Source organism: Dama dama, chromosome 29 (genome assembly GCF_033118175.1).
Source record: "Dama dama isolate Ldn47 chromosome 29, ASM3311817v1, whole genome shotgun sequence".
Taxonomy (NCBI): Eukaryota; Metazoa; Chordata; class Mammalia; order Artiodactyla; family Cervidae; genus Dama; species Dama dama.
Window position 1 is genome coordinate 20,059,754 of NC_083709.1, and position 14,090 is coordinate 20,073,843.

Genomic DNA, 14,090 nt, shown 5'->3' on the forward strand with positions numbered 1-14,090 from the left:
TCTGCACTTAACATGAGCAAAAAGTTATCTTTTTAAATACTTATTTCTGAAAATGAAAAATAGCAACTTATAAATAAATACATACATCCTTATATTAGGTTGGCCTAAAACTTCATTCAGGCTTTTCCATAACATCTTATGGAAAAACCCAAATGAACTTTTTGGCCAACCCAATACATATATAAATCCTTACACATACATAAGTGTATGTGCATGAATGTGAAACACATGCAAATATACAAGTATGTGCATACAGCTATCAACACTAAAAGAATACTCCATCTATGGTCGTTCACCAGGGATACACAATTAAATCTTCCTGGTAGCTTTTTCAAAATATCTTGCCTGGATCCTAAACCAGACAGCACCATATAACTCCAGTGGTGAAACCTGGCATGTGTTTTGAAAACATCACGCAGGTGATTCTAGCACATTTACAGCTGGGGAAGAATCACCACTCTCTGGTGTTTTCTGCATCTTCCAGAACCCATGCTCCTTTTTGGTAAAGAGAAACCTTTCGAGCTCTACTGACACATTTTAAATAAATTAAATATTGTGGCTAAAAAAGAAAAGAACACAGAAGTGAATTTCTGTTACGTGTTACTTTCCATTTCAGACTGTCTAGTTGCCTGAATAGATGTTACTAGAAAAACTATAGACAGTGCTTGCGTTGTTTTAAATTAGATAAGTTTAAAAACGAAATTAATGTTCAGACTTCTTGAACACAGCGAGGCCACTGACATAGTACTTGTTTTTAATCAGTTACATTAAGGTATAATTTATACATTGGGTTGGCCAAAAAGTTCGTTGGGTTTTTCCGTAAGATGTTGAAACTTTTATGCCCAACCCCATACAACAAAATTCATTAACGTTAATTGTACAATTAAATGAGTTTAGAGTTGTGTAACCACCACCACCATTATACAGAACAATTCCACGGCTCCCACGAGTCCGTCATTCCCCTGTAGTCAATTTCCTATTCTCACCCCAGCACACCAGCCACCGTATTTCTCATTTGGCTTATGGAAGCTAAAATTAATCCACCCACCTATTGTCTAAGACCTTCGACATTGCCACCCACTGTAAGTTTCATAACATGCATGACTTTCTACAAACTCAAAGAACTTCAGAGACTATAAAACCCTTATAGAAAATAATATGGTCTTTAAAGCAAGTGGTGCTTTTGACCCTGCTAGGAACTGCAAAGTTTTCCTCTCCGTCAGATGGGATATTAAAAACTTATGAAGGAGAGAAATATTCTTTCAGTTCTTATTTCTGGTTTGACTCAAATCAAGCAACAGTACCTCCTAAGTATAAAGATCTAATGTAAAGATGCTTTTTAAAACCTTACCTGTTCTATCCGGTGTCTTGTCTGCAGGTAAGGGTCATACCTGGCACGGATAGCTCGCATGGAGGTTGGCTAAAAAAAGAAAAATATCCTGTCATGCCCACACTGAATTAAAAATAAGATGTAGTTTCAAAAGGGTTGTATAAAAAACTAAAATTCTCTTGGGCTCCTTTCTTCCTTCCTCAGTTTGGTCAGTTAGAAATAATGACCTGAAGATTATCTGGCTGGTCTCCGTTCAACAGCAGGCAGCTCCCTGGGTCATAGTTACAGCTTTGTGTAAACGCTGATGGAATCCCCAGGGCCACCAAATTGTTTTGCTGCTCCAGACAGAGGTGTGCATGCATATTCGAAAGAGTTCCTTGAGAAAATAACCTTTGAGCCAGATCATTAAATTACAACATAGTTTGTGATGGCTTAACACGAAGTCTTCATGCTATCTTACAAAGGTCAACGGCCACGAAATAATGTCCTGGCAGAAAATGTTCCCAGCTACTGAGGCCTCGCGCTGCGATGACTGAAGCCGCGTGCCTGGAACCTGTGCTCCATAAGAGAAGCCACAAAGAAGGGGGCCCCGTGCACTGTGGCCAGAGAAAGACTGTGCGCAACAAAGACTCAGCACAACCAAAAATAATGAATAAAGAGAATAAAATGTTCCCTGAAGACACACTGTTAAATGAGGAAGGCAAGGTCTTGACAGATTACCTGCTGTGTACAAAGTTAGGATAAACAACATGAATTGCCTTTATATCTATATGCTGTTAATATCGATGCTGGATGAACAGGAAAGGGGCGATACTGACGGACTGTTCGGGGGGCTGGAGCCGAATGGGGTGGCCGGGGAAAGCAATGAGAGGGAGCCTTTGCACTGAGAGATTTCTTTTGTGTTTTTTACAATTTGATCTTTTTTTAAAAAAAAAAAAAGGGGGGGGGGGATGAAAAACCATACATGAGAAGATAAAAAAAGTCACTTAGGTTGCTGGCTGCCGGCCTCTTCTGAAGGGGTTCACTGCTTGGAAAGCCTGCTCTCCAGCCTCCTGCTCTCACTCTTGCCCCCGCAAGAGCCATCAAAGGCCTCTTAGGACCTACCTGGATTACACCATTCCTCTGCTTTAAACCTGGCTGGCTGCACATGACAGCCATTGTGTTGGCCAAAAAGTTCCCTCGGGTTTTTCCTTGACAGTTTATGGAAAAACCTGGACACTTTTTGGCCAGCCCAGTGTAACAAACTTCTTGCCTTGCCTTACAGCTTTGTCATTGAATCCCAAAGCTCCTTCTCCCCTCACCCGCTCTGCTGCAGAGCCCCACCATTATTCCCACTCTGGCTCTGCCTTTTATCTGTTCTCTCTGCTAAGAATGGTCTTTCTTGATTTTCTCAAAAGCGGCCTTGTCATCCAGGGCTCAGTTACCACGTCACCCTTCGCAGCCACCAAAGCTAAAGTCACTCTCTCCTATATCTTGACTTTACTTCCCTGCTTTCCATTTCAACTGGTACCTGATTATTTTTTCTTTTGTTTCATTACTGTCTTGTTGTTCAGTCGCTAAGTCATGTCCAACTTTTTGTGGCCCCATGGACTGCAGCATGCCAGATTCCCCTGTCCGTCACTATCTCCTGGAATTTGCTCAAACTCATGACCATTGAGTCGGTGATGCCATCCAACCATCACATCCTCTGCTGCCCTCTTCGTCTTTTGCCTTCAGTCTTTCCCAGGATCATTACTATCTACCTTCCACTTATTAGAATGCAGATTCCACAAGACCTGACCTGTTTTCTTCACGGCTGCAGAGGCAGGAAAACGTCCTGGTGAGGTGCACAGAATTCAAGGCCTGGCCCTGTTACATTCGGATGTGTCCTCCAGGCCAGTTGTGTAAGCCTTCTAGGCTCCAGTTTCCTTATCCATAAAACTATGATAATAATAGTGTCTACCTTCAAAATGCTGCCAGAAGATTTAAAGTTGTAACGTGTTTAGAACAGTGTTGACATACGTTATATTAATAATAAGCGCTTAGGTAACTATTTCTGCAGTGACTGGAACAATATATAGAAGCACTTGGCAAATGTTTCATGAATGAGTAACTTGTGCAATCAAGAAAAAAAATAAGAAATAAAAATTTTAAGAAAGCCAGTACTTGTAAAAGCATATGCTAAGTAAAGTATGATATAACACCCCGCAGGACATTACTTTACCTCGTATCCAGTGTAAGACTGGGTGGAATATTCGAAATCTGAATCAGGTCCGCCAGGGCAGTACCTGCCAATACAACAAAAGGGTGAGGGTGTCAGATTCAGAACTCAGCTCAACTGTCCAGTTTGGGCACTTGCAGTTTCCATACAATCCTGCTTGAACCAGCTTCATTTTCAAATGCTAACAGAAGATTGCGCCTTTGTGCTATCTGCAAATATTTACATTTTCTACTAACAAGTAGAAAGGTAAACATATAAAGGAACAATATTGCCGTAGTTTTCAGAGTACTGCCGTCACTATCATTTAATTTTTTTATTGGAGTATAATCGCTGTCCAAGGCTGTGTTGGTTTCTGCTGGTGATGAAGTGAATCCGCTGTGTGCACACATTTATCTCCCCCTTCCTGAGCCTCCCTCCCCACCCCACCCCACCCCCTAGGTCCCCACGGGGCACCGCGCTGAGCTCCTACACTGCTCAGAGACTTCCCAGTAGCTCTCATCTTACAGACGGCGCTGCGCGGGTCAGCAATGCTCTCGCGATCCGTCCCACCCTCTGCCTCCTGCCCTGGGTCTGCATGTCCATCCCCTGCATCTGCATCTCTGCTTCTGCCCTGGAGATGGGTCAATCTGCATCATTTCTCTAGATTCCTCATCTCTGCGTTAGACACAGCCTAAATGTCCAATGACAGACGGATGGATGAGGACGACGCGGTGCATCTACACACTGGGGCATCACTCTGCCATAAAGAGGAGCAGAACTGGGTCATCTGCAGAGACGTGGATGGACCGAGACTGCCATACAGAGCGAAGCAAGTCGGAAAGAGAGAAACACGCACTGTATATCAACGCACCATCATTTTAGAAGTTTAAGCTTTTAGGGGCAAACAGCAGTGTCTAAATTTTCCTAGTTTGGATTGACACTCAACAGTGCTCTCTTGGTAATACACTTAAGAAAATTTTTCTCCCGATTAATCTTACTATCTAGAATAATGCATATTCTACTAATTTTTCTAATTATTTAAACTTAAGAAGTTTAAAGATTATTTATAAGGGTAACATTTGGGGGATACTTTGCTGATCCAAATTCATTTTAAATTTCTGACATTTGGAATTCAGGCTTCTCATACTTCCATGTTTCATTTATCAAGTTAACAGACTATCTACTGTTTTGAGTTCTGCAACCTACGTATTGTATACTGAAACAATTAAAATCTTCATATGTTTCATTTTTAAAGCATTGAAATATCCTATCAATGGCTGCTTATTTCAAAGAACTAACTTACGAATCTTTAACAGTTAAAGTTTTAAATATTACCAGCATGCACTGATCAAGTCTCTAGCGCTTGCTGTATCAATTAAAATGCAAACACATACATGACTTATTAAAATCATCATACTCACACACATATATTTCCTGTAAAACTGATGTGTGGACATCTGTGGGGTTTGCACATGACAGCCACAACAGCAATCTATAATAGAAAGATTAATAAAAAAGCAATTGTGAAATAATTCATAGGAAATTCTGGAGAGTGGTTATCTCAGAAAATGGGAGAGGATCGCAACGGGCTTCAAAAGCGCTTGTGATGTTGTGTTTCTTAAATAAAGCTGTGGGAACAAGGGTGATCTCTTTTCAATGTTATTAATCTTCAGATCAGACGGTACAGAATGAATCTTGGAGGAGGGGTCCCTGCTGGAGCTCCAAGGGAACCACGTGTAGACATGCACAACCTTCAGTTTCCTGACCTCTGGAGCTCGCCGTTGGCAGCAGACAGACCCTGCATGGACCACGATAGATCCAGGACTGGGAGAGAACTGGACCAGAGCCCTGGGCACATCAGGGCCTATGCAGGTTGACTGCGGCCTGATTTCAGTTTGGTTCAGTCCTGTAACAGGAATTTCAGCTGTGGAGTTGGCATGCAAGGCCTCTTGGGAAAGATGTACATTTACTGAGAAAGCATGAAGGTTTGGACTTTTGTGTAACCTGGGTGTCCAAGAGCTCAAAAGTCTGTGGTTGTTTTGAAGAATGAAGTATTATATTAAATTTTGGTTATTAAGGATTTAACTTTGTAGCCTTCCTATCTGGAGAAATAAAATCCTTTAAATGAAAAAAAAAAAAAAAAAGTGGTGCACTCAATACGTCAGCAAATTTGAAAAACTGAGCAGTGGCCACAGGACTGGAAAAGGTCAGTTTTCATGCCAATCCCAAAGAAAGGCAATGCCAGAGAATGTTCAAACTACCGCACAGCTGTACTCATTTCACATGCTAGCAAGGTTATGCTCAAAATCCTTCAAGTTAGGCTTCAACACTATATGAACCAAGAACTTCCAGACGTACAAGCAGGATTGAGAAAAGGCAGAGGAACCAGAGATCAAATTGCCATCCATCAGATCATAGAAAAAGCAAAGGAATTCCAGAAAAACTTCTGCTTTATTGACTATGCCAAAGCCTTTGACTGTGTAGATCACAACAAACTGTGGAAAATTCTTTGAGATGGGAATACCAGACCACCTTACCTGCCTCCTGAGAAATCTGTATGCAGGTCAAGAAGCTACAGTTAGGACTGGACATGGAACAACGGACTGATTCAAAATTGGAAAAGGAGCATGTCAAGGCTGTGTACTGTCACCCTGCTTATTTAACTTATATGCAGAGTACATCATGCAAAATGCCAGGCTGGATGAAGCTCAAGCTGGAATCAAGATTGTTGGGAGAAATATCAATAACCTCAGATATGCAGATGATACCACCCTAATGGCAGAAGGCAAAGAGGAACTAAAGAGCCTCTTGATAAGGGTGAAAGAGGAGAGTGAAAAAGTTGGCTTAAAGCTCAACCTTCAAAAAACTAAGATCATGGAATCCGGTCCCATCACTTCATGGCAAATAGATGGGTAAACAATGGAAACAGTGACAGACTTTATTTTCTTGGACTCCAAAATCACTGCAAACAGTGACTGTAACCATGAAACTAAAAGAGGCTTGCTCCTTGGAAAAAAAGTTATGAGAAATCTAGACAGCATATTAAAAAGCAGAGATATCATTTTGCCAACAAAGGTCCATATGGTGGAGGCTATGGTTTTTCCAATAGTTGTGTATGGATGTGAGAGTTGGACCATAAGGAAGGCTGAGTGCTGAAGAACTGATGCTTTCAAACTGTGGGGCTGGAGAAGACTCTTGAGAGTCACTTGGACAGCAAGGAGATCAAACCAGTCAATCCTTAAGGAAATCAGCCCTGAATGTTCATTGGAAGGACTGATGCTGAAGTTGAAGCTCCAATACTTTGGGCCACTTGATACAAACAGTTGACTACTAGAAAAGATGCTGATGCTGGGAAAGATCAAAGGCAGGAGGAGAAGGGGTCGACTGAGGATGAGATGGTTGGATAGCATCACTGACTCAATGAACATGAGTTTGAGCAAACTCCAGGAGATGGTGAAGGACACGGAAGACTGGTATCCTGCAGTTCATGGAGTTGCAAAGAGTTGGACACAACTGAATGACTGAACAACAGATATACACACACAATAAATATAGACACAAATGTGTTATGTACATGTATGTGCATGTACATACAGACATCTACATGTTTATTTCCTCTGTTCACTGAGAGCGTTTGGTAGCAGCAACACCCTAACAGCATTGCGCACACCTAGGATTCAGATCTTTGTTTCTAAATGCCCTTCTCTGTAGCCAACAAGGACCTATTGCATAGACAGGGAACCCCGCTCAATGTCACGTGGCAGTCTGGATGGGAGGGGAGTATATGGATGCTGGGTCACTTTGCTGTCCATCTGAAACTATCACAATATTGCTAATTGGTTATACTCTAGTATAAAATTTAAAAGTTTAAAAAATAATAAGAAACGAAACTCTTCTCTAGTCAAAGAAACAGGGCTCCTTGGAGACAAGGCTGATTCCATGGCTGGGGTAAACAAAGTACAAGATGAGCCTGGAACATTTAATTATGACAGAAAGCGAGAAACGGCTCAAAGAATGATGAGGACATTCGAAAAGGAAACAGAAACCATCTTGAAAGGGGCCCTACTGGACAAAACTGGGAAAATCTGTACACCAAAATAATGAGTGAGGAAACTGGAAGTCTGATGAGGAACCGAACATTTACATAGTTTCCAAGTACTTAACCCACAAGACTTGTTAATTCCAAAGTGGAGAAGAGTAGCTTCATAAAGGGGATGGCTGGCAGACACCCCCTCTGTCACAGTGGACAACGTGAGTGACAGGACAATAAACCACACACCACCCTACAGGCTGTAAGAGGAACAGACTGTCCCTTCTGTGACGTTCTTGCCAGAGATGCCAACCCGAGTCTAACTATGAGGACACATCTGACTAAACCACACTGAGGGAGATGCGACAAAACAACTTGCCTGATACCTTCAAAAGCGTTAAGGTAATGAAGTCCAGGAAAGACGGGGGAAGAGTCTAGACTGAAAGCCACGACAACGGAACACAGCATGTGATTCTGAACCGGGTCCTGCAGCTTATTATTGAGACAGCTGTTGAAACTTGAATGAGACGTGAGACGTATCCATGTTAAATTCCTGATTTTGATGCCTTTATTGTGGTGACGTAAGCAAGTGTCCTTGTCTGCAGGAAGCACATGAACGCTGAAACACCCAAAGGCATCGGTTCTGCAGCTTACTCTCAAATGGCTCAAGGAGAAAGTGTTCCTGCCGGCGAATTTTCAACTTTTCTGTCAGCCTGTGATTATTTTTTAATAGTAAAAATGATTAAAATTTAACTTTGATCATTAAACAATTCACGAGAGAAACTCCAAAAAAAATTTTTTTGCAAATCTGAATTAAAAACTTAGATTTTCACACAAATGTTTTTATTTAAAAGGAGACACAAGTGTTATATGTATACCACTGATGAAGACAATCTAATTTCTCAATCTTTTATTGAGGACCTACAATACAGGCCGGGTTCTGAGCCACACAGAGCAGGTGGGCGCTAAGACTACAGAAATACTAATGCACTGCCTCTGTCCTCTGAAATCTCACACAAGCGAGCAGGGGAGGAGGATTTAGAGAAGTAAGCTATTTCCAAAAGACACGGTAAAGAGCACACAGAAAAGACTAGTGATGCTCAAAGGAGGGCATTAGTGAGTCCTGACCAAGGGAGTCAGAGAACCTGACTTCCTGAGGGGCTGACAGCTATGCTGGCAAGCAAGTGGAGCAACAGGAATGATCATTCCCTGTTGGTGGGAATGCACACTGGTACAGCCACTTTGGAAGACAGTCCGGCAGTTTCTCACAGGGCTAAACAGTCTTACCATATAATCCAGCCATCACACTCCTAGGTATTTAGGTACTCAAATGAGTTGAAAACTTTTGCATACACAAAAAACCTTCATGCAAATGTTCATCACAACTGCCAAAAATTGGAAACAGTTGGGGTGGCCTTCAATAGGTGCAGGGACAGACAAACTGCAGTACACTCAGACAATGGAGTATTAGTCAGGGCTAAAAAGAATAAGCCAGCAAGCCACTAAAAAGACACAGCATAAAACCTTAAAAGCACACTGCTAAGTAACAGAAGCCAATATGAAACAACTACAAAACACACTGATCCCCTCCATGTGGCATTCTGGGAAGGTAAAACTAGAGAGACAGTAAGCAGACCCGTGGTGGCCAGGGGCATGAGGCAGAGGACAGCATGATTGGGGAGTTTTAGGACAGTGAAACTATTCCATATGATACTATATGGTGGATAGATGACATTGTGCATTTGGTAAAATCCATAGAATGTACAACTATTAGAGACCCTAATGTGAACTACAGGCTTCAGTTAATAATAATGCAGCAAGACTGGTACAGTACTTGGGTGCAATCACAAAAACGACAGAATGATTTCTGTTCATTTCCAAACCATTCAATATAACAATAACTGAAGTCTATGCCCCAACCACTAACATCGAAGAAGCTGAAGTTGAACGGTTTTGTGAAGACCTACAAGACCTTCTAGAATGGACACACCAAAAAAAGATGTCCTTTTCATCATAGGGGACTGGAATGCAAAAGTAGGAAGTCAAGAGATACTTGGAGTAACAGGCAAGATTGGCCTTGGAGTGAAAAATGAAGCAGGGCAAAGGCTAACAGAGTTTTGCCAAGAGAATGCACTGGTCACAGCAAACACCCTCTTCCAACAATACAAGAGACGACCCTACACAAGAACATCACCAGATGGTCAATGCTGAAATCAGACTGATTATATTCTTTGCAGCTGAAGATGGAGACGCTCTATAGTCAGTAAAAACAAGACTGGGAGCTGACTGTGGCTCAGATCATGAACTCCTTATTGCAAAATTCAGACTTAAATTGAAGAAAGTAAGGAAAACCACTAGGCCATTCAGGTATGACTTAAATCAAATCCCTTATGATTACACAGTGGAAGTGACAAATAGATTCAAGATGTTAGATCTGATAGACAGAGTGCCTGAAGAACTATAGACGGAGGTTCATAAAACTGTACAGGAGGCAGGGATCAAAACCATCCTCAAGAAAAAGAAATGCAAACAGGCAAAATGGTTGTCTGAGGAGGCCTTACAAATAGCTGAGAAAAGAGAAGCAAAAGGCAAAGGAGAAAAGGAGAGACATACCCATCTGAATGCAGAGTTCCAAAGAATAGCAAGTAGAGATTAGAAAGCCTTCTTAAGTGAACAATTCAAAGAAATAGAGGAAAACAATAGAATAGGAAAGACTAGATATCTCCTCAAGAAAATTAGAGATACCAAGGGAACATTTCATGCAAAGATGGGCACAATAAAGGACAGAAGTGGTATGGACCTAACAGAAGCAGAAGATATTAGGAGGTGGCGGCAAGAATACACAGGAGAACTGTGCAAAAGAGTCTTAGTGACCCAGAGAGCCACGGGGGACCACTCACCTAGCCAGACATCCTGGGGTGTGAAGTCAGGTCGGCCTTAGGAAGCTCTACAAAGCGAGTAGAGGTGATGGAATTCCAGCTGAGCTATTCCAAAACCTAAAAGATGATGCTGTCAAAGTGCTGCTCAATATGCCAGCAAATTAGGAAAACTCAGTAGTGGCCACAGGACTGGAAAAGGTCAGTTTTCATTCCAATCTCAAAGAATGTTCAAACTACTGCACAATTGCACTTATTTCACAGGCTAGCAAGGTAACGCTCAAAATCCTTCAAGCTAGGCTTTAACAGTACATGAACCGAGACTTTCCAGATGTAGAAAAGGCTGGATTTAGAAAAGGCAGAAGAACCAGAGATCAAATTGCCAACATCCATTGGATCACAGAAAGAGCAAAGGAATTCCAGAAAATCATCTACTTCTGCTTCACTGACTACATGATCTACACTGACTGTGTGGATCACAACAAACTTGGAAAATTCTTAAAGCGAAGGGAATACCAGACCACCTTACTTGCCCCCTGAGAAACCTGTATGCAGGTCAAGAAGTGGCAGAACCGGATACAGAACAATGGACTGGTTCCAAATTGGGAAAGGAATACGTCAAGGCTGTATATTATCACCCTGCTTATTTAACTTCTATGCAGAGTACATCATGCGAAATGCCAGGCTGGATGAAGCTCAAGCTAGAATCAAGATTGCTGGGAGAAATATCAGTAACCTCAGATACGCAGCTGACACCACCGCAATAGCAGTAGGCAAAGAGGAACTAAAGAGCCTCTTGATGAGGGTGAAAGAGGAGAGTGAAAAAACTATCTTAAAACTCAACCTTCAAAAAACAAAGATCATTGCATCTGGTCCCATCACTTCATGGCAAATAGATGGGAAACAATGGAACAGTGACAGACTTTATTTTCTTGGGCTCCATAATCACCGCAAATGGTGACTGCAGCCCTGAAATTAAAAGACGCTTGTTCCTTGGAAGAAAGCTATGACAAACATAGATAGAATATTGAAAAAAAAAAAAAGATAGCATTATAGTCAAAGCTACAGTTTTTCCAGTAGTCATGTATGGATGTGAGAGATGGACCATAAAGAAGGCTGAGCACTGAAGAATTGATGCTTTTGAACTGTGGTGTTGGAGAAGACTCTTGAGAGTCCCTTGTACTGCAAGGAAATCAAACCAATCAGTGCTAAAAGAAATAAGTCCTGAATATTCACTGGAAGGACTGATTCTGAAGCTCAAACTTTTGCCACCTGATGCAAAGAGCTGCCTCACTTGAAAAAACCGTGATGCTGGGAAAGATTGAGGGCAGGAGAAAGGGGCGACAGAGGATGAGATGGTTGGATGGGATCACCGACTCCACGGACATGAGTGTGAGTAAATTCCAGGGGATAGTGAAGAACAGTGATGCCTGGCGTGCTGCAGTTCATGGGGTCACAAAGAATTGGATACAACTGAGCGACTGAACAACAACAATTGATGCATCAATTATAGGGCAACCTGGGGGAGGGGGAGAGGAAGTACAAGGGACTCTGTACTTTCCGCTCAACTGTTCTGTAAGCCTAAAGCTCTATAAAAAAATAAAAGCAAAGCACAACAGTAACAGCAGGGATAAAAGCATGGAGTTAGGATGCACAACAGATAGGGGATGACAATTAGCTGTGTGCTCCCGACATTTTTAGTAGGTTACTCTGGTGACACTGCAGGAGGTGGACTTGCTGCAGGTAAGACAAAGCAGGCCTGTTATGAGATGACTCCAATAACGTCCAAAACAAGAAATAATAAAGGTCATAACATTCCTACCTGTGGTGGAAGGAATGGACAATGCATTTCATCTATTCAGTGTGGAAACCGAATAGATGGGGGCACCATGAACTAAGGTGGTCGAGAAGGATGAAAGAGCAAGTCTGAGCAAGCAAGCAAGCCTGGTTTTGCTCTACTGGAGGGTCTACAGGCAGTCAAAGGAGAGACGTCTAACAGGCAATTTGACGTGGACATGAAGTTTGGGGAAAGGCTGGAGCTGGGAGTCAGCATATGGCAGTATTAAAAACATCAGTGGGGACCTCCCTGGTGGTCCAGTTGGCTAAGACTCCGCCTGCCAATGCAGGGGGTGCGGGTTCAATCCCTGGTGGGGCAGCTAAGATCCCACATGCCTCGTGGCCAAAAATCCAGAACATAAAACAGAAGCCATGTTATAACAAATTCAATAAAGACTTTAAAATGATCCACATTAAAAAAAAACAAAAGACATCAACGGATGACATCACCAAAGAAAGTGTGTAAGACACTAAAAACAGTGGGCCTGGGACCACAGAAAGTATCCATTTTTAAAGGCAAGCAGAACAATGGTAGCTCTCAGAGAAAGAAAAGAAATGATTTGAGCCAGGAGGAGGACAGAGAACAGAATCATGGAAACCAGGTGCAGTTGTCAGGTCCAGAGGTTGACAAACCTTTGCTTGCACAATGGCAAGCCCATACAAAATGCCGAAAACTGACAATTCAAGATTTATCCTGAAAGCATTATTTAGGGATGTGGAAGTAAATGCCAGGAAATCAGCTAAGACTTAAAAGCCATTTGTGTGGAACTATTAGTTTTTCTGAAAGCCTTTCACACTTTGGTACAAACCAACCAACGAACCCCAAACACTTCAGTGTACAGGAGAGACTAGGATTGATGGTACTCTCTGCAAAATTCCAGGGGTTTAATTAGTCACAGGTGTGATGTGGTCCAGGAGAGATGGCTATCTGGCAGTCACTGTGAGCTTCGAGAAGTCCAACAGCCCTGCCCAGGTAACAGACTGAACTTAGTTCACACAGGGAATAAAGGATTCAACTCTGGGCCCCACATTTTAGGAGGGTCCAAATCCCACCCTGTGTCTTTCACACGCATCCTTTTTATCCTGGAGGCCTGGCCTCAATTGAGGCTCTTCATGCCTAGCTCAAACGGAGAGCATTCCAACTGGTCTTTTTGTCTCCCAGCGACTGACCCTCCATCTTTATAAAACGCTTTATTTGTTTCTAATTTTGGCTGCACTGGTCTTCATTGCTGCACGCAGGCCTTCTCTAGCTGCGGTGAGTGCGGGCTTCTCTTTGCAGTGGTCCTCTCTGGAGCACAGGCTCTAGGCGCACGGCGTCAGCAGTCACGGCTCCCAGGCTCCAGGGCTCTGCAGCTTCGCCCGGGGCTAGCTGCCCTGTGGTCAGTGGGATCTTCCCGGACCAGGGACTGAAGTCTGTCCCCTGTACCAGCAGGCGGATTCCTAAGGACTGGGCTGCCAAGGAAGACCTCCCCTACATTTGTATCCAAATTAATTTTTTGAAAATCTCTCTGGTTCCCATCACTCCCCTTCTCAAAAATCTTTTAGTTTCCTCCTATCTGGCTTCTTCGTGGGACACCTGGGCTTTCCCGATGGCTCAGCGGGTAAAGAATCTGCCTGCAATGCAGGAGACCTGGGTTCAATCCCTGGGTCGGGGAGATCCCCTGGAGAAAGGAACAGCTACCCACTCCAGTATTCTGACCTGGAGAATTTCACAGACTGTATAGCCCATGGGGTCACAAAGAGTCGGACACGACTGAGCGACTTTCACTTCACTTGCAGGACATTTCAGATCTTTGACAAGCAGATGCCACACTAACACTTCACCCCGTGAAAGTCCTG

At 42.8% G+C, this 14,090-nt stretch overlaps 1 protein-coding gene across 1 annotated transcript in view; it reads right to left on the bottom strand.

The window, feature by feature from the left end:
* Positions 1-14,090, bottom strand: part of ELP3 (elongator acetyltransferase complex subunit 3) — a 120,010-nt gene that overhangs the window by 93,541 nt on the left and 12,379 nt on the right. Inside the window, exons 4-6 of the mRNA XM_061132971.1 lie at positions 4,931-5,001; positions 3,534-3,597; positions 1,352-1,420 (exon numbers count right to left, since the gene is read on the bottom strand). Of these exons, the coding sequence (XP_060988954.1) occupies positions 1,352-1,420; positions 3,534-3,597; positions 4,931-5,001 (204 nt within the window). The remainder of the gene's footprint in view (positions 1-1,351; positions 1,421-3,533; positions 3,598-4,930; positions 5,002-14,090) is intronic.